The following is a 21193-nucleotide window of genomic DNA, read 5'->3' on the forward strand; positions in this document are numbered from 1 at the left end:
CCCCACTGACCCCTTCAGGCTGAAATGGGGGCGTTGTCCGCTGCCCCCCACCGGGCAAGAACTACCAAGGTTCCGGCACAGGGACGGCAGATCGACACCCAAACCGCCTGCAACCCCGAGAGTCCCCGCTGCCCCCAGCCTCCTCAAGGAGGTACCCAGTGTGGTGTTTAGGGGACAGCCAGGATGGCGGCGTCCGGTACTCACAAAGCCCACTGGAACCGGTGCTGGTGAACATGGTCCCGCCGGACCCAGAGGCCCCGCGGGTGACAGGGGGAGGGGAAGCGGAGGTGGAGGGAAGCCGGAGACCGCGCAGGCGCACTCCGGCCGGGCCAACGAAACCAGCAACTCGACTCCACTTCAGGGGCCGCCTGCGAACGCGCATGCGATGCTTCTCTGCCCCCTTTCCCTTCCGGCCGGGGAAAGGAAGTGCGTGCGAAGCGAAAGTGGTCCGCCTCTCCGGGTTTTTCTGACGGCCGCGGGAGCCTTAGAAAAGGAGTGGGATGGCGTGGGAGGAGCGGGTGTAACTCCTGGGAGCCGCACACTAGTGCTTTAGCGCCGCCACTCGCCCTGTGGAGCCACCAAAGCAGCTAATTCATCTGGAATGCCGGCGCCGTGATGTACCTCGCGACCTCTAACCTCTCCCAGGATTGCACGCCGGGTGCGTTCCACGCATGCTCAGTCTTTCTGGGCCGTCCCGGGGGTTGGCTCTCCCGCTGACTGTTGACAGAACTGTCTCGAGTTCCGGTGCCCAGACAAGTGCAGGAGAGGCAGCTCCTCCGAGGAAAGGGGAGCCGGAGCTGGAAGACCCTCCCTGTCGTGGGGAGTGGGACCGTCCAGCTGCCCCCCCCTCTTTTCGCATGTCGGTCCCGCGCGAAAGCCCCCGAAAAAGCGCCAAGTGCCATGGTCCCTGGACCCTCACCCCTCCCCGCCGCGGTGGCCTGTGTCCAGGTGTCCCAGGCGCGGTGAGTCTGTGGCGGAGCGATCCTGCTCCCCAAACTTCTTCCCTGGAGTCCTGCTGGACCCATGTCGTTTAAATTTTTTTCCCTTGCAAAATTTTTACTCCTTGCCAAAGCAAAGTCACGGTTTTTAAAGTGAGTTTGAGCTTGAAAACTTTAATGTTATGCAGTAGTTATAGAACGCATATGGGAAAACTGACCAACTCTGAGGCTAAATGAAAAGGATAGGCTACAAAACTATGTACGGTATACTTTTAAAAAAGAAAAATTCTTTTTGAGTGCTCATAACGGCCAGGCATTATGCTAACTCCGAAATTTGTAGATCAGTAAAACACAGTCTCTGCCCTTAAGGAGAGGTGACAGTGGGCCAAAATATTAACACATTTATTTCTAGAAGACAAAAGTATAAAGTGACTTTTATTTTCTTCAGGCTTTTCTTTATTCGTGAAGCGTGTTCACAATCTTGAAATACGTTTTATGTTTAACTTAAGATTCATCCAATTGAGTTATTTTGCCGTAAAATGGTACTCTCAAGGTCCTTTATGTTTGCAGAAGCTGTCAGCTGCAGCCAACGTAGGACAGTGGTTCTCACGGTAGGTGTGGGGACTGCCATCCACACTTTAGGGAGTACCAAAGGCCAAAGCTATCTTTACAGTGATATAAAGATATTATTTGTCGTTTTTACTCTTAATTGCTCTGGAGTATCCAGTGGAATTTTCCACTGCACATTCGGAACAGTTGTATAACTTAATGAGCTAGTATTTTCCAGTTGACCAATAAGTGGTGTTACAAAATCATGCATGGGTAAAAGATCAATTCAAACTGCAAGATAAACCAATAAATTTTGGTGTCAACAGTACAAAAGATAGGGTTTCAGACTTCTCATTGCAACTAGTCTTTAAGAAACTACCATTTGTTAAGCTGCGGTGTCATATCAAAAAAGAATATCTGCGGGCTTCCCTGGTGGCGCAGTGGTTGAGAGTCCCCCTGCCGATGCATGGGACATGGCTTCGTGCCCTGGTCCGGGAAGATCCCACATGCCGCGGAGCGGCTAGGCCCGTGAGCCATGGCCGCTGAGCCTGCGCGTCCGGAGCCTGTGCTCCACAACGGGAGAGGGCACAACAGTGAGAGGCCCAAGTACCGCAAAAAAAAAAAAAAAAAAAAAAAAAAAGCATATCCATGTTATCAGAAGTGACTATTAAAATGCTTCCTTTTCCAGCCTCATATCTGTGTGAGGCCAGATTTTCTTTATATACTTAAACTAAAACAATGAATCGGGCTTCCCTGGTGGCGCAGTGGTTAAGAATCCTCCTGCCAGTTCAGGGGAACGGGTTCAAGCCTTGGACCGGGAAGATGCCACAACTACTGAGCCCTCGTGCCACAACTACTGAAGCCCATGTGCCACAACTACTGAAGCCCACGCGCCGAGAGCTTGTGCTCTGCCACAAGAGAAGCCACTGCAATAAGAAGCCCATGCACCACAACAAAGAGTAGCCCCTGCTCGCTGCAACTAGAGAAAGCCCACATGCAGCAACAAACACCCGACAAAACCAATAATTAATAAATAAACTAAATAAATTTATTAAAAAAAACAGTGAATCACAAAAAAACAAAGCAGAAGCAGATATGAGAATCCAGCTGTCTTCTATTAAACCAGATGTTAGACATTTGCAAAAATGCTAAATAATGCTGTTCTTCCCCATAATTTTTTGCTTGGGCAAGTACGGTAATTTTTCACAACAATTTATTAGTTATGTTAACATGTAATGGGTATACTATTTTTTTAAACATTTTTATTGGAGTATAATTGCTTTACAATGTTGTGCTAGTTTCTGCTGTAGAACAAACTGAATCAGCTATACATACACATATATCCCCATACCTCCTCCCTCTTGTGTCTCCCTCCCACCCTCCCTATACCACCCCTCTAGGTGGTCACAAAGCATGGAGCTGATCTCCCTGTGCTATGCAGCTGCTTCCCACTAGCTATCTATATTACATTTGGTAGTGTATATATGTCCATGCCACTCTCTCACTTTGTCCCAGCTTACCCTTCGCCCTCCCTGTGTCCTCAAGTCCATTCGCTGTGTCTGCATCTTTATTCCTGTCCTGCCCCTAGGTTCTTTAGAACCTTTTTTTTTTTGTTAGATTCCATATATATGTGTTAGCATACGGTATTTGTTTTTCTCTCTGACTTACTTCACTCTGTATGACAGCCTCTAGGTCCATCTACCTCACTACAAATAACTCAATTTCGTTTCTTTTTATGGCTGAGTAATATTCCATTGTATATATGTACTACATCTTCTTTATCGATTCATCTGTTGATGGACACATAGGTTGCTTCCATGTCCTGGCTATTGTAAATAGTGCTGCAATGAACATTGTGGTACATGACTCTTTTTTTTGCGGTATGCGGGCCTCTCACTGCTGTGGCCTCCCCCGTTGCGGAGCACAAGCTCCGGACGCGCAGGCCCAGCGGCCATGGCCCACGGGCCCAGCCGCTCCGCGGCACGTGGGATCCTCCGGGGCACGGACCCACGTTCCCCTGCATCGGCAGGCGGACTCTCAACCACTGCACCACCAGGGAAGCCCCTACATGACTCTTTTGAATTGTGGTTTTCTCAGGGCATATGCCCAGTAGTGGGATTGCTGGGTCATATGGTAGTTCTATTTTTAGTTTTTTAAGGAACCTCCATAGTGTTCCCCATAATGGCTGAATCAATTTACGTTCCCACCAACAGTGCAAGAGGGTTCCCTTTTCTCCACACCCTCTCCAGCATTTACTGTTTGTAGATTTTTTGATGATGGCCATTCTGAGCGGTGTGAGGTGATACCTCATTGTGGTTTTGATTTGCATTTCTCTAATGACTAGTGATGTTGAACATCCTTTCATGTGTTTGTTGGCAATCTGTATATCTTCTTTGGAGAAATGTCTGTTTAGGTCTTCTGCCCATTTTTGGATTGGGTTGTTTGCTTTTTTTGATATTGAGCTGCAAGAGCTGCTTGTATATTTTGGAGATTAATCCTTTGTCAGTTGCTTCATTTGCAAATATTTTCTCCCATTCTGAGGGTTGTCTCTTCGTCTTGTTTATGGTTTCCTTTGCTGTGCAAAAGCTTTTAAGTTTCATTGGGTCCCATTTGTTTGTTTTTATTTCCAGTTCTCTAGGAGGTGGGTCAAAAGGATATTGCTGTGATTTATGTTATAGAGTGTGTCTGCCTATGTTTTCCTCTAAGAATTTTATAGTGTCTGGCTTTACACTTAGGTCTTTAATCCATTTTGAGTTTATTTTTGTGTATGGTGTTAGGGAGTGTTCTAATTTCATTCTTTTACATGTAGCTCTCCAGTTTTCCCAGCACCACTTATTGAAGAGGCTGTCTTTTCTCCATTGTATATTCTTGCATCCTTGATCAAAGATAAGGTGACCATATGTGCATGGGTTTATCTCTGGGCTTTCTATCCTGTTCCACTGATGTATATTTCTGTTTTTGTGCCAGTACCATAGTGTCTTGATTACTTTGTCTTTGCAGTATAGTCTGAAGTCAGGGAGCCTGATTCCTCCAGCTCTGTTTTTCTTTCTCAAGATTGCTTTGGCTATTTGGGGTCTTTTGTGTTTCCATACAAATTGTAAAATTTTTTGTTCTAGTTCTGTGAAAAATGCCATTAGTAGTTTGATAGGGACTACATTGAATCTGCAGATTGCTTTGTGTAGTATAGGCATTTTCACAATGTTGATTCTTCCAATCCAAGAACATGGTTTATCTCTTAATCTCTTTGTATTGTCTTTAATTTCTTTCATCAGTATCTTATAGTTTTCTGCATACAGGTCTTTTGTCTCCTTAGGTACGTTTATTTCTAGGTATTTTATTCTCTTTGTTGCAATGGTAAATGGGAGTGTTTCCTTAATTTCTCTTTCAGATTTTTCATCATTAGTGTATAGGGATGCAAGAGATTTCTGTGCATGAATTTTGTATCCTGCTGCTTTACCAAATTCATTGATTAGCTCTAGTAGTTTTCTGGCAGCATCTTTAGGATTCTCTATGTATAGTATCATGTCATCTGCAAACAGTTGCAGTTTTACTTCTTCTTTTCCAATTTGGATTCCTTATTTCTTTTTCTTCTCTACTTGCTGTGGCTAAAACTTCTAAAACTGTTGAATAATAGCGGTGAGAGTGGGCAACCTTGTCTTGTTCCTGATCTTAGTGGAAATGGTTTCAGTTTTTCACCTTTGAGAATGATGTTGGCTGTGGGTTTGTCATATATGGCCTTTATTATGTTGAGGTAACTTCCCTCTATGCCTACTTTCTGGACAGTTTTAATAATAAATGGGTGTTGAATTTTGTTGAAAGCTTTTTCTGCATCTATTGAGATGATCATATAGTTTTTATCCTTCAGTTTGTTAATATGGTGTTTCACATTGATTGATTTGTGTATATTGAAGAATCCTTGCATTCCTGGGATAAACCCCACTTGATCATGGTGTATGATCCTTTTAATGTGCTGTTGGATTCTGTTTGCTAGTATTTTGTTGAGGATTTTTACATCTATGTTCATCAGAGATATTGGCCTGTAGTTTTCTTTTTTTGTGATATCTTTGTCTGGTTTGGTATCACAGTGATGGTGGCCTAATAGAATGAGTTTGGGAGTGTGCCTCCCTCTGCTTATTTTGGAAGAGTTTGAGAAGGATAGGTGTTAGCTCTTCTCTAAATGTTTGATAGAATTCACCTGTGAAGCCATCTGGTCCTGGGCTTTTGTTTGTTGGAAAATTTTTAATCACAGTTTCAATTTTAGCACTTGTGATTGGTCTGTTCATATTTTCTATTTCTTCCTGGTTCAGTCTCAGAAGGTTGTGCTTTTTTAAGAATTTGTCCATTTCTTCCAGGTTGTCCATTTTATTGGCATATAGTTGCTTGTAGTAATCTCTCATGATCCTTTGTATTTCTGCAGTGTCAGTGTTACTTCTCCTTTTTCATTTCTAATTCTGTTGATTTGAGTCTTCTTCTTTTTTTTTTTTTTTTTATGAGTCTGGCTAATGGTTTATCAATTTTGTTTATCTTCTCAAAGAACTAGCTTTTAGTTTTATTCATCTTTGCTATCGTTTCCTTCATTTCTTTTTCATTTATTTCTGATCTGATTTTTATGATTTTTTTCCTTCCGCTAACTTTGGGCATTTTTTTGTTCTTCTTTCTCGAATTGCTTTAGGTGTAAGTTTAGGTTGTTTATTTGAGATTTGTTTCCTGAGGTTGGATTGTATTGCTGTAAACTTCCCTCTTAGAACTGCTTTTGCTGCACTACATAGGTTTTGGGTTGTTGTGTTTTCATTGTCATTTGTTTCTAGGTATTTTTGATTTCCTCTTTGATTTCTTCAGTGATCTCTTGGTTATTTAGTAGTGTATTGTTTAGCCTTCATGTGTTTGTATTTTTTACAGTTTTTTTCCTGTAATTGATATCTAGTCTTATGGCCTTGTGGTCGGAAAAGATACTTGATACGATTTCAATTTTCTTAAATTTACCAAGGCTTTATTTGTGACCCAAGATATGATCTATCCTGGAGAATGTTCCATGAGCACTTGAGAAGAGAGTGTATTCTGTTATTTTTGGATGGAATGTCCTATAAATATCAATTAAGTCCATTTGGTATAATGTGTCATTTAAAGCTTGTGTTTCCTTATTTCTTTTCTGTTTGGATGATCTGTCCATTGGTGAAAATGGGGTGTTAAGGTCCCCTACTATGATTCTGTTACTGTCGATTTCCCCTTTTATGGCTGTTAGCATTTGCCTTATGTATTGAGTTGCTCCTGTGTTGGGTGCATAAATATTTACAATTGTTATATCTTCTTCTTGGATTGATTCCTTGATGATTATGTAGTGTCCTTCTTTGTCTCTTGTAATAGTCTTTATTTTAAAGTCTATTATGTCTGATATGAGAACTGCTACTCCAGCTTTCTTTTGATTTCCATTTGCATGGAATATCTTTTTCCATCCCCTCCTTTCAGTCTGTATGTGTCCCTAGGTCTGAGGTGGGTCTCTTGTAGACAGCATGTATATGGGTCTTGTTTTTGTATCCATTCAGCCAATCTATGTCTTTTGGTTAGAGCATTTAATCCATTTACATTTAAGGTAATTATCGATATGTATCTTCCTATTACCATTTTGTTAATTGTTTTGGGTTTCTTTTTGTAGGTCTTTTCCTTCTTTTGTGTTTCCTGCCTAGAGAAGTTCCTTTAGCATTTGTTGTAAAGCTGGTTTGGTGGTGCTGAATTCTCTTAACTTTTGCTTGCCTGTAAAGGTTTTAATTCCTCCATCAAATCTGAATGAGATCCTTGCTGGGTAGAGTAATCCTGGCTGTAGGTTTTTCCCTTTCATCACTTTAAATATGTCCTTCCACTCCCTTCTGGCTTGCAGAGTTTCTGCTGAAAGATCAGCTGTTAACCTTATGGGGATTCCCTTGTATGTTACGTGTTGCTTTTCCCTTGCTGCTTTTAATATTTTTTCTTTGTATTTAATTTTTGAAAGTTTGATGAATATGTGTCTTGGTGTGTTTCTCCTTGGATTCATCCTGTATGGGAATCTCTGTGCTTCCTGGACTTGACTGACTATTTCCTTTCCCATATTAGGGAAGTTTTCAACTATAATCTCTTCAAATATTTTCTCAGTCCCTTTCTTTTTCCCTTCTTCTTCTGGGACCCCTGTAATTCGAATGTTGGTGTGTTTAATGTTGTCCCAGAAGTCTCTGAGACTGTCCTCAATTCTTTTCCTTCTTTTTTCCTTATTCTGCTCCGTGGTAGTTATTTCCACTATTTTATCTTCCAGGTCACTTATCTGTTCTTCTGTCTCAGTTATTCTGCTATTGATTCCTTCTAGAGAATTTTAAATTTCATTTATTGTGCTGTTCATCATTGTTTGTTTGCTCTTTAGTTCTTCTAGGTCCTTGTTAAACGTTTCTTGTATTTTCTCCATTCTATTTCCAAGATTTTGGATCATCTTTACTATCATCACTCTGAATTCTTTTTCAGGTAGACTGCCTATTTCCTCCTCATTTGTTTGGTCTGGTGGGTTTTTACCTTGCTCCTTCATCTGCTGCATATTTCTCTGTCTTCTCATTTTGTTTAACTTACTGTGTTTGGGGTCTCCTTTTCGCAGGCTGCAGGTTCATAGTTCCCGTTGTTTTTGGTGTCTGCCCCCAGTGGGTGAGGTTGGTTCAGTGGGTTGTGTAAGCTTCCTGGTAGAGGGGACTGGTGCCTAGGTTCTGGTGGATGAGGCTGGATCTTGTCTCCCTGGTGGGCAGGACCCCGTCCAGTGGTGTGTTTTGGGGTGTCTGTGACCTTATTATGATTTTAGGCAACCTCTCTGCTAACAGGTGGGGTTGTGTTCCTGTCTTGCTAGTTGTTTGGCATGGGGCTTTCAGCACTGGAGTCTGCTGGCCGTTGGGTGGAGCTGGGTCTTAGCATTGAGGCGGAGATCTCTCTCGCCAATTGATATTACGTGGGGCCGGGAGGCCTCTGGTGGACCAGTGTCCTGAACTCAGCTCACCTCAGAGGTGCAGGCCTGACGCCCAGCTGGAGCACCAAGACCCTGTCAGCCACACAGCTGGAAATACATTTGCTCTTGATTTTTGCATGTCCCTGGCCTGTGAACGTAAGAGACTGTCTCCTGAAGCTGTTAAGACAAGTAGTTCTCTGCACCTGCCCACCAGAATCTTAAAAGTTTATATAGAGGCTCTAACTAGGTTTCAGTCGTATATTCAGTGCTGCTGGTGTCAACACTGCCTTACTTTCTCAAAGGCTGCATCCTTGGGTATACTATTTTTAAATTAATTTCAAATATTTAAACAATTTACTCAGTTTCTTAGTTAATTTCTAATCCAGTAAATACCAGTAGATACAAACCCATGTTAACAAAAGCTCTTGCAGTTCTCAATTATTTTTAAGAGTGTTAAAGGGATCCCAAGACCAAAAGTTTTGAGAACTGCTGAATTAGGAGATAAAGCACTCTGAAGTTTAAAAAAGCAAATACAAACCCCTCACTTATTTATGTTCACTTCTTAAACATGCTTAATTAAATACATGATAACTCAATTTGGTATGCAGATCTTGCTTGAAAGTATTTTCAACACTCCATACCCTGAATATACATCTCCTTTGCATTCTGATGACCCGTGTGTGTTGACTGGTAGAAGGCTGTAAGTTTGCCTGAAAAGAAGCAAGTGTTGCCCTTGGACAGGCAGCATCGGTCTCATCTGGGATCTTGTTTGGACTAGAGAGTGCCAGGCCCTACCGCAGACCTATTAAAGCCGTGTTTAGAAGACTCCCAGCTGATCCTATGCACACTGAAGTCTGAGAAGCAGTGATTCTCAACAGGGGCCGATTTTAGACTCCAGGGAACTCTTGCCAATATTGGGAAACAATTTTGGTGTGAGAATTGGGGGAGGAGACTGCTACTGGCATCTAGTGGGCAGAGGCCAGGGATGCTGCTCAACATTTACAACACACAGGACAGCCTCCCACAGTAAAGAATTCTCCTGCCCAAAATGTCAGTAGTGCAGGTGGAGAAACCCTACAGTAACTAGTGTAGTTCATCTAACCCTTATCACACAGTCCCAGATCTCTTCCTGTATATCACTTCTGTTGTCCATGCCTGTATTTCTACTTTGTGTCTTCTCTGGATCATATTTATGGAGACCTAATTCTGTCAATTACTAGGAATCATCACTTGCCTTGCTATGTCTTATGGATCTACTTTCTACACTGGGGTAATAGCGATACACTTGAGAGGGTAAGCCCCTTCCCGGGCAGGGAATGTGTTGTACAAATGTTGTATCCTACCCATTTTGAGTCTCTTGGTGTGAAGGTGTTGTCTTCCTTTAATAAAATAAAACACAGCTTCTCTAAGGTTTTAGCATCAGAAAGAAAATCTCCAGGTGAGCGCTGGGGGAAGGCTGCTGACCAAAATCCCTGATAAGCCCCTTTTCCTATATGTTTCACCCTGCCTTTGGCATAGTATTCCTTTCAAATAGCAGAGATAAACTGGACTTTTCCTAAAGATTACTAAGTAGCGGAGGGGGCCAACAACAACAACAAAAATAAGAATCACGAACTTCCGAAGTAACAAGTTCTGAACAGATGACAGCTACCATGCCATAAGGTTATTAGGCCATAACCTATCCAACTTTCTGGCTTAGGATCCCCTTTCCAAATTCCCAGGGATTCTAGTCAGCTACTTTTTGGAGGAATCAGTAGATAATGACTAGGGTTGATGGTCAGTACTTGGATAAAGTAGGCTTCGTACTGCTTCAAATGCACTTTCGGCATATAATATCTATAAAATCAATATTTATGAGAAAGTAGGTGTGGAAGCTTTTTAAAGAGCAGTTGCGTCTTTTCAATGATACAGTAATATTCATAATACATGTTTAATGAGTAGGGAGCATTTGGGAAATATGTAAGCATATTTTTGGCTGTCACAGTGAACTGGGAAATACTGCATGGGGTCCACTGATGCCAGACCAAACCTTTTTACAGAAAAACCAATTGTTTTCTTTCCTAACCAACTTTTGACTCTCCCAGCTCACGCTTCTTATGTAGGTAAAAGCTCTTTTGTATTTATTTGAGTCGAGAACCAATTCTAATTCACGTGTAAACATGTATGCCTTGCAGAGTTTTAATTCACGGCGAATTTTCCAGGAATGCCACTAATATTGTTTTGGTTGGTATCTGAAAATCAGGAGCTGTTTACCAATTCAGAAAACCACACCACCTACAACAACTCCACTCGTTGCACTTGAGTCACCAGTATCAGTTTACGTTTATGGCATTCTTAGTGCTTCTGTATTTTTCACAAAGATGTACAAATTTAGCCCTTATTTTAAAAATACTATATATAATTTTAGATATTAAGAAAAGAGATTGAGAGTACTCAGCTGAATATTTGAAAATATCATTGGCAACATAGTTTTTTTCTAATTCATCTAGATGAACCCATCAAGACCAAGTGAATATTTTATAAAGAGAGACACAGAGTTGGCAAAGATACAAACTTCAGAGATTTAAGGAAAGTTTGGAAATCATAGTATTGTCCTTGAGATTTTTTTTGATCCAATCTGAAGGATATGAGGTACCGTTTCTTATAGAATAGCACAAATGATACTGTGGAAATCCAAACAATATAAGGGAAAATTAATTGTAACTGCTGTATAAGAAGTTATTTTTATGAGAGAAAGAAACTTAAATGTTTTCTTCTGTTAATCGAGCAATAATGTTGTATGTAGGAGAATCTATGAGAAATCCAGAAGTAGAAAATAGGCTCTGAAATGATCTACAGTCAAAAGAATGTTGCAAGTGAATTGCAAGACACCTCTATGATAATGAAGCTTTACTGACCACAAATGTTAAGGTTCATGGGAATAAAAACATTGGGCAGAAAATTTATTCCATATGTATGGACGTTGGATCCTAAGAGTTGTGAAAATTTGAAATTCTTTAAAAATGTTTCACAGGAAGACCTTTTTCCTTTTCCAGTGTCATTGGGCAGCAGACGGAGCTGCAGCTACAGTCCGCCAGCAAAGTAGGGTTGTAAACATCTCCCAAGTAGCAACAGCCCCATTGGTAAGTCACTGCATTACTCGTTGACGACCTCACTCGCCAAAAGCTTAGTGAAAGGCCCACAAGTCAGTGAATGTTATCACTGCTACTAATAAAATTTAAATTAATGCCTTGAGTAAAAGATTCTTTTGTAAACTTTGCAATAACATTGAAAAGGAGTTTGACTATCTTATCCTACATATAGAAATAAGATGGTGATTCCAAAGAAAATTGTTTCAAAATATTTTATTTATTCTTTAATACTAACATGCATTTTTGTTTTCAATCAGTAAAAATTAAATAGTGGCATCAAAATATTATGAAGAGATTTGACATATATTGCATGTGTATCAGAAATGTTAAATCAAGTCCTTAATCTGCGAGCGAGATTGATATTATTAAAGAGGAAGGAATCAACCTGAGATTTTTCAACAAACTTACTTGATTTAAGAGAAGCTCTCTTGCCCAGAATTTTCCCAGTTCCGTTATCTATAGCAGATAAGACTAGGTCTAAGATACTGGTTTGGGATTCTATTGCTAATTTTGATGCTATTTTAAAATAATGAGTAGATCTAAAAGTCAGTATGGATCTACAATATCAGATTTGGTGATTAATCCACTTGAAAATGGTGAAAGGTATTAGCCAATGTTTGCAGAAAATGTGAATTGGGCTAAAACATGATTTGGGGACAAAAGAATTACTTAATTATGGAAAGATTTGGATTCGGCTAGGACTTCCGTTCATCCTCCTTTAACATGAGAGCTACGTTATTTATTATAGTATTTCCAAAGGCATATTTAGGTGAAGAGTTTCACTAAACCATTCTGGCAAAAGCAACAAAATGTAAGAGACCATCTGAGATTTCTTTTAACGGAATTAGGACATCATTAAATTTCATCAATCAGATTTTTTAAAATATTTGAGATTATTACCCTCTGTTTTAGTTTGGGTCTCCCCAAAAGCAGACTCTGAGGCAAAGTTTCAAATTCAGTTTCAAGTTTCTCTGGCAGTGGTCCTAGAAAAGACCACTGGGAGAATGGGAAGGGAAGGATGGATGCCGATAGAGATGAATTATCAAAAAAATTAGCACTGTGGGCAACTGAGCCAGCGCTCCACAGTCATGGTGCCAGAGGGGGAGGCAGCTGGGGTATTTATCCACTGACTCCCATCAGTAACTAAGGGCTACCCCCAAGCGGTGCAATTCCCCAGCACTTCCAGCCCCTGACGTGAGTGGGCAGAGGCTCTGGTGGCAGAGCCAGCGCTGCGGTTGGGAAGTATGCTCTCACGCAGTTGGGACTCATGACAGGGCACTGACACTACTGCACCATCCTGCCTCTGGCTTTCTCGTTTGTGTAGCACAATGGTAAGAAAGCTGTGCTGAGAAAATTACATATGGAAATCAGGGTGTGGGGTTTTTTTACGGAAGTGATGGGTTGATGTGCCTTTTTCCCTCCAGTCTTCAGTACCCACCTTAGAAGTCCACCGCATCATTTCTCTAGAGTTCTTTCCTTCCTTCCTTCCTTCCTTCTTTCCTTTTTTTCTTTCTTCCTTTTTCATCTCTGTGTTCTATCACATAGTAAAGGATGTGGTCTCCAGGGTCTGAGTTTTAGAGACAGAACTTATGCTGTAACATGTGGTGGGATTTCAAAACAGGAAATCAGTTTTCTATCAAACTTCATCACTACCCCTCAAAACATAGGGAAGTATGTTAGAGCAACTAATAAGGAGCCTGATTGTGAGACAGTCAGACTTCCTTGTCTTCTCCACCCTGACCATCTGCTCTTTCTTGGAGGCTAAGTGAAGGTTACTTCTCTTTCTCATGTCACATACAAACATGTCTGGTCTCTTGGTACCACACATGTACCTTCTCATCCTCCATTAGTTATTTTTCTGCTGTGCATTCATTTTTCTATACATCCTGTGTGGCATCACTGCTGATCTTCTTACTTCTCTTATATACAAACTAATATATTTACAGGTGAATGCAAGCATTTGTCTCCTAGTGTAGTCATGTCCCAACACCCACAGATCAAAATATGTATTATTTTCTTATACATTTCTTTCCTTTGTTTCATCACATCAAAGTAAGGGTGTTGTATTGATTATTAAAATTATGTATAGCATATTTTTCTTGACTTTCATTTAGGATATTAAAGACAGAATTGTAGAATATTTGTTATAAAAGGGAGAGTTGGGTCTCCTAGGATTGAGAACCATTAGACTAGATGTATACAATTTATGCCATGCATACAGTTGACAAACTGGAATTGGATTCTGTATGGCCTAATGTGAATAAAGACAATGCAGTCTTAGGTCATCTTCAAAATTACATATCAGATATATAAGACATTTTCTTACGTCTTGTTTTTAGGTATATGACTTATAAACAGGAGACATAGAAGCTTTTAATTATCTTAATACAGCCATACATATTCCATAACACTAACCATTGGTTAGAATATTTATAAGTTATAATCATATTGTTCACAGACAGGATTATTCTATTCCTTATCCATTTTTCTTCTCTGAGGGTAATTTTGATCAAGTGGATGGGCTCTTGCTCATAGTACAGTGCAGTAATAAAAGTGGAACGGATTCCTAGCTTTCCATTGCAAGGTTGTCAATACCACACCTTCACTTCCTAGCCCATCCATGTTGTTTGAACAAATTGAGTACTCCTCATTCAAAGGGGATATTGGATATAATGCTATTAGTTTGTGTTCCCCAAAAAACCAACCTTGAGACAAGGATTTGGGTGCAAATCCCACCTCTCTACTTGAGAGGTGACCCTAGGAAGCATGATGAGGAACTAGGGAAGTGAGATAAGGAAGAGGGTAGTCAGTAATGAGTTGGTTACAACTGTGAGCACTTGGAACTAAGTCCTACTAGAGACCTAAGAGACAACAAAACATACCTCAAAACTGTCTCACCAACCACCAAGGAAGCTGGGCTATTTCACACCAACTCCCTTTCTCATTGGATGAGGTTTGCTCCTGGGGGTTATAAACCCTCCTGCACTTTCAGCCATGCTCCTGCATCCAGAGAAAGTGCTCAGGCAGAGAGACACAGGTCTTTTTATGACAATTGTCCACTGAAGCTCTAGGTGACCTTCAGCGTGGACAAAGAGGATATGGTTGGGACATCACCAGCATCTGCTAAAAGTGGAAAGAAGGAAGTGAGGCCAAATGACCAATTCCCCTTATCCTCTTACCCCAGGCCCCAGGGCAGGACGTTTTTATGGGACTAGATGGATGTGGCTGGGGATTTATGCCACGTAAGTGACTTCTCTTGGACCATGATGTAGCTGCCCTGGATCCTTGACAGGGTGCAAGCTGGATTTCAGGGCATCATCAAAACAGGACAGACAGGCCAAACTTCATAATCTCCTCCCGTGCCTAGGATATGTCCTCTTATGAAACTGCCCAGCCACCTCCTGTCCATCACAGCAAGGCCAACGCCCAGGATCTACTTCCCCCAGGGTTGTATCAAGAAGCGGGAGCTTATCTGTCTCTGGCTTACTCAGAAATGTGAGGGTCATTATTGGCTCAAATGTTTAATTTTGCTGTGCATCTCATGGCCAGGTCATGCTGACCAGTAATAGCATATTGATTTGATGTGTTCAATATAATGTTCTAAAACAAGTCATATTCATTTAATCTTTTATTTCTTCTTTTCCCAAGCTGAGATAATCATAACAATTTTGTGTAGGAAACTCCTTATCACTCTTATTTCCATTATTAGTAATATTTACTATAGTAAATCCATAGAAATACAACAGAAATATGCATACATGGAAGAGTATCATTACCATAGCAGCTGGTTAAAAAAAAAAAAGAGAGAACACGTGGCAATATTCCCTAAATTTCAGGAAATGAGCTGGAGATACAAAATAAAGTACTAAAGACTGACGACCATCATATGACATTTAATTTTGCTTATTGACTTTAGCTTTTCTATTTTTATTATGTAAAACTAAACTCAGGACTCTCTTTTACCTGCATCTTCAGTTCTCTCCCTGTTGTGAGTTGAATTGTGTAGCCCCCCAAAACAGGTATGTTGAAGTCCTAACTCCCAGTACCTGAGAATGTGATCCTATTTGCACAAAGGGTAATTGCAGATTAGTTAAGATGATGTCATAATGCAGTAGGTGGGACCAAAGTCCAACATGACTGATGTCCTTATAAGAAAATGTCCCAGGCAGACGCAGAAACAATGCCATGTGACCACCAAGGCAGAGATTGAAGTGCTGTATCTCCAAGCCAAGGAACACCAGGGATTTCTGGAAAAACACCAGAAAATGAAAAAAGCAGGGAAGGATTCTCCCGTGTAGGTTTCAGGGGAAGCACAGCCTCCAGAACTGTGAGACAATAAATTTCTGTGTTTTTTTTTTTGTTTTTTTTTTTGCAGCACACGGGCCTCTCACTGCTGTGGCCTCTCCCTGTTGCAGAGCACAGGCTCCGGACGCGCAGGCTCAGCGGCCATGGCTCACGGGCCCAGCCGCTCCGCAGCATGTGGGATCTTCCCAGACCGGGGCATGAACCCATGTCCCCTGCATCGGCAGGCGGACTCTCAACCACTGCGCCACCAGGGAAGCTCTAAATTTCTGTTGTTTTAGGCCACCTAGGTTGTGTGCTTTTTGTGGCAGTACTAGGCAACACTCGTCTCTTTAATTCATACATATATAGATATAGATATAGATATAGATACAGATTTTTTTTTTTTTTTGGCTGCGCTGCACAGCATATGGGATCTTAGTTCCCCGATCAGGGATCAAACCTGTACCCCCTGCATTGGAAGCGTGGAGTCTTAACCACTGGACCGCCAGGGAAGTCCCCTAATTCATATTTTACAATATCTTATTCCGTCTGGTATTCATCTTTTACCCCTTTCCTCTTTCTTCATTTCCACCTAGGTAAAAGATGAGATTTTACTTCTTCCCGCCAACCACAGGGCCACAGCTCACCATGCTCTTTCTAACAACCCCCTTGTCCCAAAGGTGACAATATGTTTGATCTCATATGCCATGTGTCTGATGATAAGACCATGAACCCAGAAATGCACTGATAAAATCTTTCTGCTCATGATCATGATGCTCACAAAATCTAAAACTGCTTTAAGTTAAGGCTGTTGTTTTCTGGTCACTCCAGCATCAAGGAGAAACTACCAGTTACTCACTCTCCTGGCTTTAGCGCCTCTTCACCTGACACCCACCATTGCCACAGTCACGGCTCCCACCTTGACCTCCCTCTGCAGATGAACCTGTGGTCCTGTCACTAGGTCTAATTCTGATGTAGGGTAAGAGTAATTTAAAAGGTTCCAGTCCCCTGCTCTGTGAGGGTGGCTGGATTCCATGCCCTCAGCCTCCTTTGGCACCTTGGGCATCACATTCCTCTATCAAAGCCAGTAGACACTAAGTGCACTCATCGGGTAATTGCCTATCTCCTCCACTCAACTGCAAGCAGGGCCTGTCTTTCATCTTTGTTTCCCCAAATCTTGGCCCAGTGATTGGCACACAGTAGGGCTTCAATATACATATTTATTGAATGGGGTGAATGAGCCACACTTGCTGCTTCCCCAGTTCTACATTTGGGTGGGCTCCAGCTCTTCCCAAGATCCAGTGTCTATCTCATGCCCCAGTGAATGAGTAGTGCATGCCCCGTGCTCCCAGACTTCTCACACTTACAGTTATACTTTGCTGACCCCGTCTGTGACAGTGAATTTCATGTGTCTACTTGCTTAGGCCACAATACCCAGACATTTGGTCAAACACATCTGCAGTTGCTATGAAGGTACTTTTTAGGTGAGATCAGCATTTAAATCAGTAGACATTGAGTAAAGCAGATGACCCTTGCCATGGACTGAATGTTTCCATCCCTCTGCCAAATGTGTTGAAGCGTTAATCCCCAATGTGATGGGGTTTGGAGATGGAGATTCTGAGAGGTGATTAGGTCATGTGGGTAGAGTTAGTGCCCTGTAAGAAGAGATATGAGAGAGATGATCTCTCTGTCTCTGCTATGTGAGGACACAGCAAGAAGGTCTCAGTTTCCCAAGAAGAGGGACCTCACCAGAAACCAGATTGGCCCGCACCTTGATCTTGGACCTCTTAGCCTCCAGAACTGTGAGAAATACATTTCTGTTGCTTAAGCCACCCAATCTGTGGCATTTTTGTTATAGCAGCCCACATAGACTAAGACAACCCTCCATAACGGGGGCAAGGGGGGCTCATCCAATCAGTAAAAGGCCCTAAGAAAAAAGACTGACTTCCTCTAAAGAGGGAATTCTGCCAGCAGATAGCCTTCAGACTCAAACTGCAGCAGCAACTCTTCTCAAGTCTCCAGACATAATCACGTAAGCCAATTCCTTATGATGAATCTCTCTCTTTGGTTAGACAGGTAGATAGATAGATAGACAGATAGATAGATAGATAGACAGATAGGTAGTTATTGATGGAGAGACAGAGAAACGTATAGATGCAGAGATATAGTTATACATCCTACTGATTCCGTTTGTCTGGAGAACCCTGATCAGTACACCATCCCACCCACTTTCAAGGACCAGTGACCTTCCTGGGAATGCTGGGCTCCTCAGCTCCCTTGCTGAGAGATGGTCCCTGTCTGCTTGGCTCTCTAAGTAGAGTATGCTTGTGCTATCCGCATGCTCTGTGATCAGTGGACAGTCCCGACCCCTTGTGCTCTGACAGGCACCCCCGTTGCCAGCTGCGCCTCTCCCCAGACTGTGTGTGCAGCCTGTCTGCCTAGACTTGCCCTCAACCTTTCACAGAGTCACTCAGACCCGGTTCTGGGATACCAGACTCCTGTATTCATTGTGGGGTTTTTCCTACTTTATGAGGCTTTAACATCCTGGGGCTTGGAAAGACTGCTCCTCTAAGGGCTACTGATTCCCAGAGATGGTGAATAACTTGCCTGGGAGCATGCCTTTCATATGCAAACCAACCAGGCAGAAGCCCTCACTCTCGGGCCCCTCCTGTATCTAACTCTCATACCCAAAAGCAATCTTCCCCTGCCCTGATTACCCCAGGGCCAGGTAATATACAACTAGAGATCACCCCTATTGCTCAGAGCCTGCCCAAAGTATTCAAACCATCCAATTTTAAACTTGCTCAAATTTGCCCACCCTTCTTCGCCTGTTCCTCCCAACAGAAACCACAGTAAAGGCTCTAGACCATGCTCTCTCCCTGCTCCTTCTACCTCCTGACTGACCCTAGTACTTCCCGCTGTGGGCCTGAGTGGCGGGTCCCCCTCCTTGTGGGAATTGTAGTAATAAACTTTTCTTCAAAGGCAGCTGTCTCCGTGGTGGTCACCATACCATACCTGATTAAAATAAATCCCAGGTAGGTTTCAAGATAACCCCACCTTCCCTCCCTCCCTTCCATCCCTCCATTCCCCTTCCTCCACTGGGTATGGACAAAGGATTTCCAAAGTCATTGTAAGATAAATTATGTTCTAGGAGAGTCTCATAGAGTCTACTGGTAGAACTGCATAAACAAGGGCATTTAACATTCTCCTTTATATTGTTTCAATGATAATACGTATGTTTAGAAACTGGTGTTGGTTAAAATGTTAAAGTGAGGTGATTGTTCTGATTTGGCAAGTATTTGTGTCCTTATACCTGCTGGATTTATTTATAAGGAAATTATTCAGCAACAAGTGCCCTACCAATGGCCAAAAAGATATGAAAGAATAAAGACCTGCGTTTTCTGAACTAGCTGATAGCAGTCTGTCCTTGTGTGCAGGCCAAGGAGGTTTTACCTGTGCAAACATGCCAGTTGGACAGACTGGGACTCAGGTGGACCCTGCATGAGGGAGCCTGACTCCAGGGAGGAAGGAATGCCCACAGGAGTGGTGGGATCCTGACACTGACCTTGATCATGCCTACGAGCATATGTCCATCTGGCTGAGTGCCCTTTAATAAACCACTGCCTTTGTTTCCATCTCCAGGCTATTGTAAATAGAGCTGCAATGAACATTTTGGTACATGACTCTTTTTGAATTATGGTTTTCTCAGGGTATATGCCCAGTAGTGGGATTGCTGGGTCATATGGTAGTTCTATTTGTAGTTTTTTAAGGAACCTCCATACTGTTCTCCATAGTGGCTGTACCAATTCACATTCCCACCAGCAGTGCAAGAGTGTTCCCTTTTCTCCACATCCTCTCCAGCATTTATTGTTTCTAGATTTTTTTGTTGATGGCCATTCTGACTGGTGTGAGATGATATCTCATTGTAGTTCTGATTTGCATTTCTCTAATGATTAATGATGTTGAGCATCCTTTCATGTGTTTGTTGGCAGTCTGTATATCTTCTTTGGAGAAATGTCTATTTAGGTCTTCTGCCCATTTTTGGATTGGGTTGTTTTCCTTAGTCATTTTTGAAGTGAGTTTTTCAAACACCTTCAGCCTCCTCTTCTCCAGACTAAATATTTCTATAACTTTTTAACCCTTTGATCATTTTTATTCTTTTTTAAATTCCTCTCCAATATTCCATATTATTCTTACACCGTGGAGTTCAAATGGTATATGAGACTCTACATATAAAAGAGAGGCATAAAATATCATTGATCATGATATATTTCTGATGATAACTGACAAGGTCTAATCCCTTACTCCAGACTTCCTAAAGGAAAGGAAAAGAAGTTCTAATACAATCTGCCAGTCAACTCAAGCGCTGGGTGGATAAAGAAAATAGTTTACCTCAAATTTTAACACAAAAGGTATCAGTTAAAAAATTATTCCAAGCAAATTCACAGCAGAACAACTGCTCCCCCTACCACCAACCAGTAGTTTATAGGAACTCCAGCTGACAATCCGTCATGCCAAATTTACAAAGTCCAGGGCTTTTAACCAACGATTCTATTTAAAGAAATGATCTGTATACTGTTACCATACATTGCATGTTCTTCATCATCTTAAAACGTGAACACAGATGTGTTATGTACTTAAAATATAAATAGGTAGTTGTGTCCTCTAGCATCTTGATATACTGTAAGAGTTGAACAACTCTAGGTATCTGTTCAACTTTTGGGAGTTGAACAGGGTAGTACAGTGTGGTGGTCTAATGCTCAGAGCCGGGAGCCTGGCTTCCAATCCCAGCTGGACTCTCAACTAGTGTAGACCCCCAGGTAGGTCTACTTGACTCTCCACACCTCATTTTCTCATCTGTAAACAGGGAATGGTGGTATAATAGTATCTGCCTCTAGGGGTCTTCTGGGCATGAAATAAGTTAATACATTAAAAAAAAAAAAAGAGGGCTTCCCTAGTGGCGCAGTGGTTAAGAATCTGCCTGCCAATGCAGGGGACACGGGTTCGAGCCCTGGGCCGGGAAGATCCCACATGCCGCGGAGCAACGAAGCCTGTGCGCCACAACTACTGAGCCTGTGCTCTAGAGCCCGCGAGCCACAACTACTGAAGCCCACGCACCTAGAGCCCGTGCTCCGCAACAAGAGTAGACACCACGATGAGAAGCCCGTGCATCGCAACGAAGAGTAGCCCCCCGCTCGCCGCAACCAGAGGAAAGCCCACGTGCAGCAACAAAGACCCAACACGGCCAAAATTAAAATAAATAAAAATTTTTAAAAAAAGAAAGAAAAACTACTTTAAACAGATCCTGCCTGTAGTAATTTCTTGCAATTATTATCATT

The 21193-nt window shown here is 42.0% G+C and overlaps 2 protein-coding genes across 4 annotated transcripts in view; one reads left to right on the plus strand and one right to left on the minus strand.

The window, feature by feature from the left end:
• UBAC2 (UBA domain containing 2) overlaps positions 1–560 on the minus strand; it is a 153106-nt gene extending 152546 nt beyond the window's left edge. Inside the window, exon 1 of one of the 3 annotated variants that reach the window (XM_027115934.1) lies at positions 205–560. In XM_027115934.1, coding sequence (XP_026971735.1) covers positions 205–382 — 178 coding nt within the window. In that variant the 5' untranslated portion in view covers positions 383–560. The remainder of the gene's footprint in view (positions 1–204) is intronic. The other 2 variants (XM_027115936.1, XM_027115935.1) reach the window with 2 other exon arrangements.
• A 66-nt stretch (positions 561–626) lies between these two features.
• The window catches only part of DOCK9 (dedicator of cytokinesis 9), a 379834-nt gene continuing 359267 nt past the window's right edge, over positions 627–21193 (plus strand). Inside the window, exons 1-2 of the mRNA XM_027115927.1 lie at positions 627–962; positions 11475–11561. The gene's annotated coding sequence lies outside the window, so the exon portion shown is untranslated. The remainder of the gene's footprint in view (positions 963–11474; positions 11562–21193) is intronic.

Source organism: Aethalodelphis obliquidens, unplaced genomic scaffold (genome assembly GCF_003676395.1).
Source record: "Aethalodelphis obliquidens isolate GAN/ISIS:26980383/991018 unplaced genomic scaffold, ASM367639v1 scaffold15, whole genome shotgun sequence".
Lineage (NCBI taxonomy): Eukaryota > Metazoa > Chordata > Mammalia > Artiodactyla > Delphinidae > Aethalodelphis > Aethalodelphis obliquidens.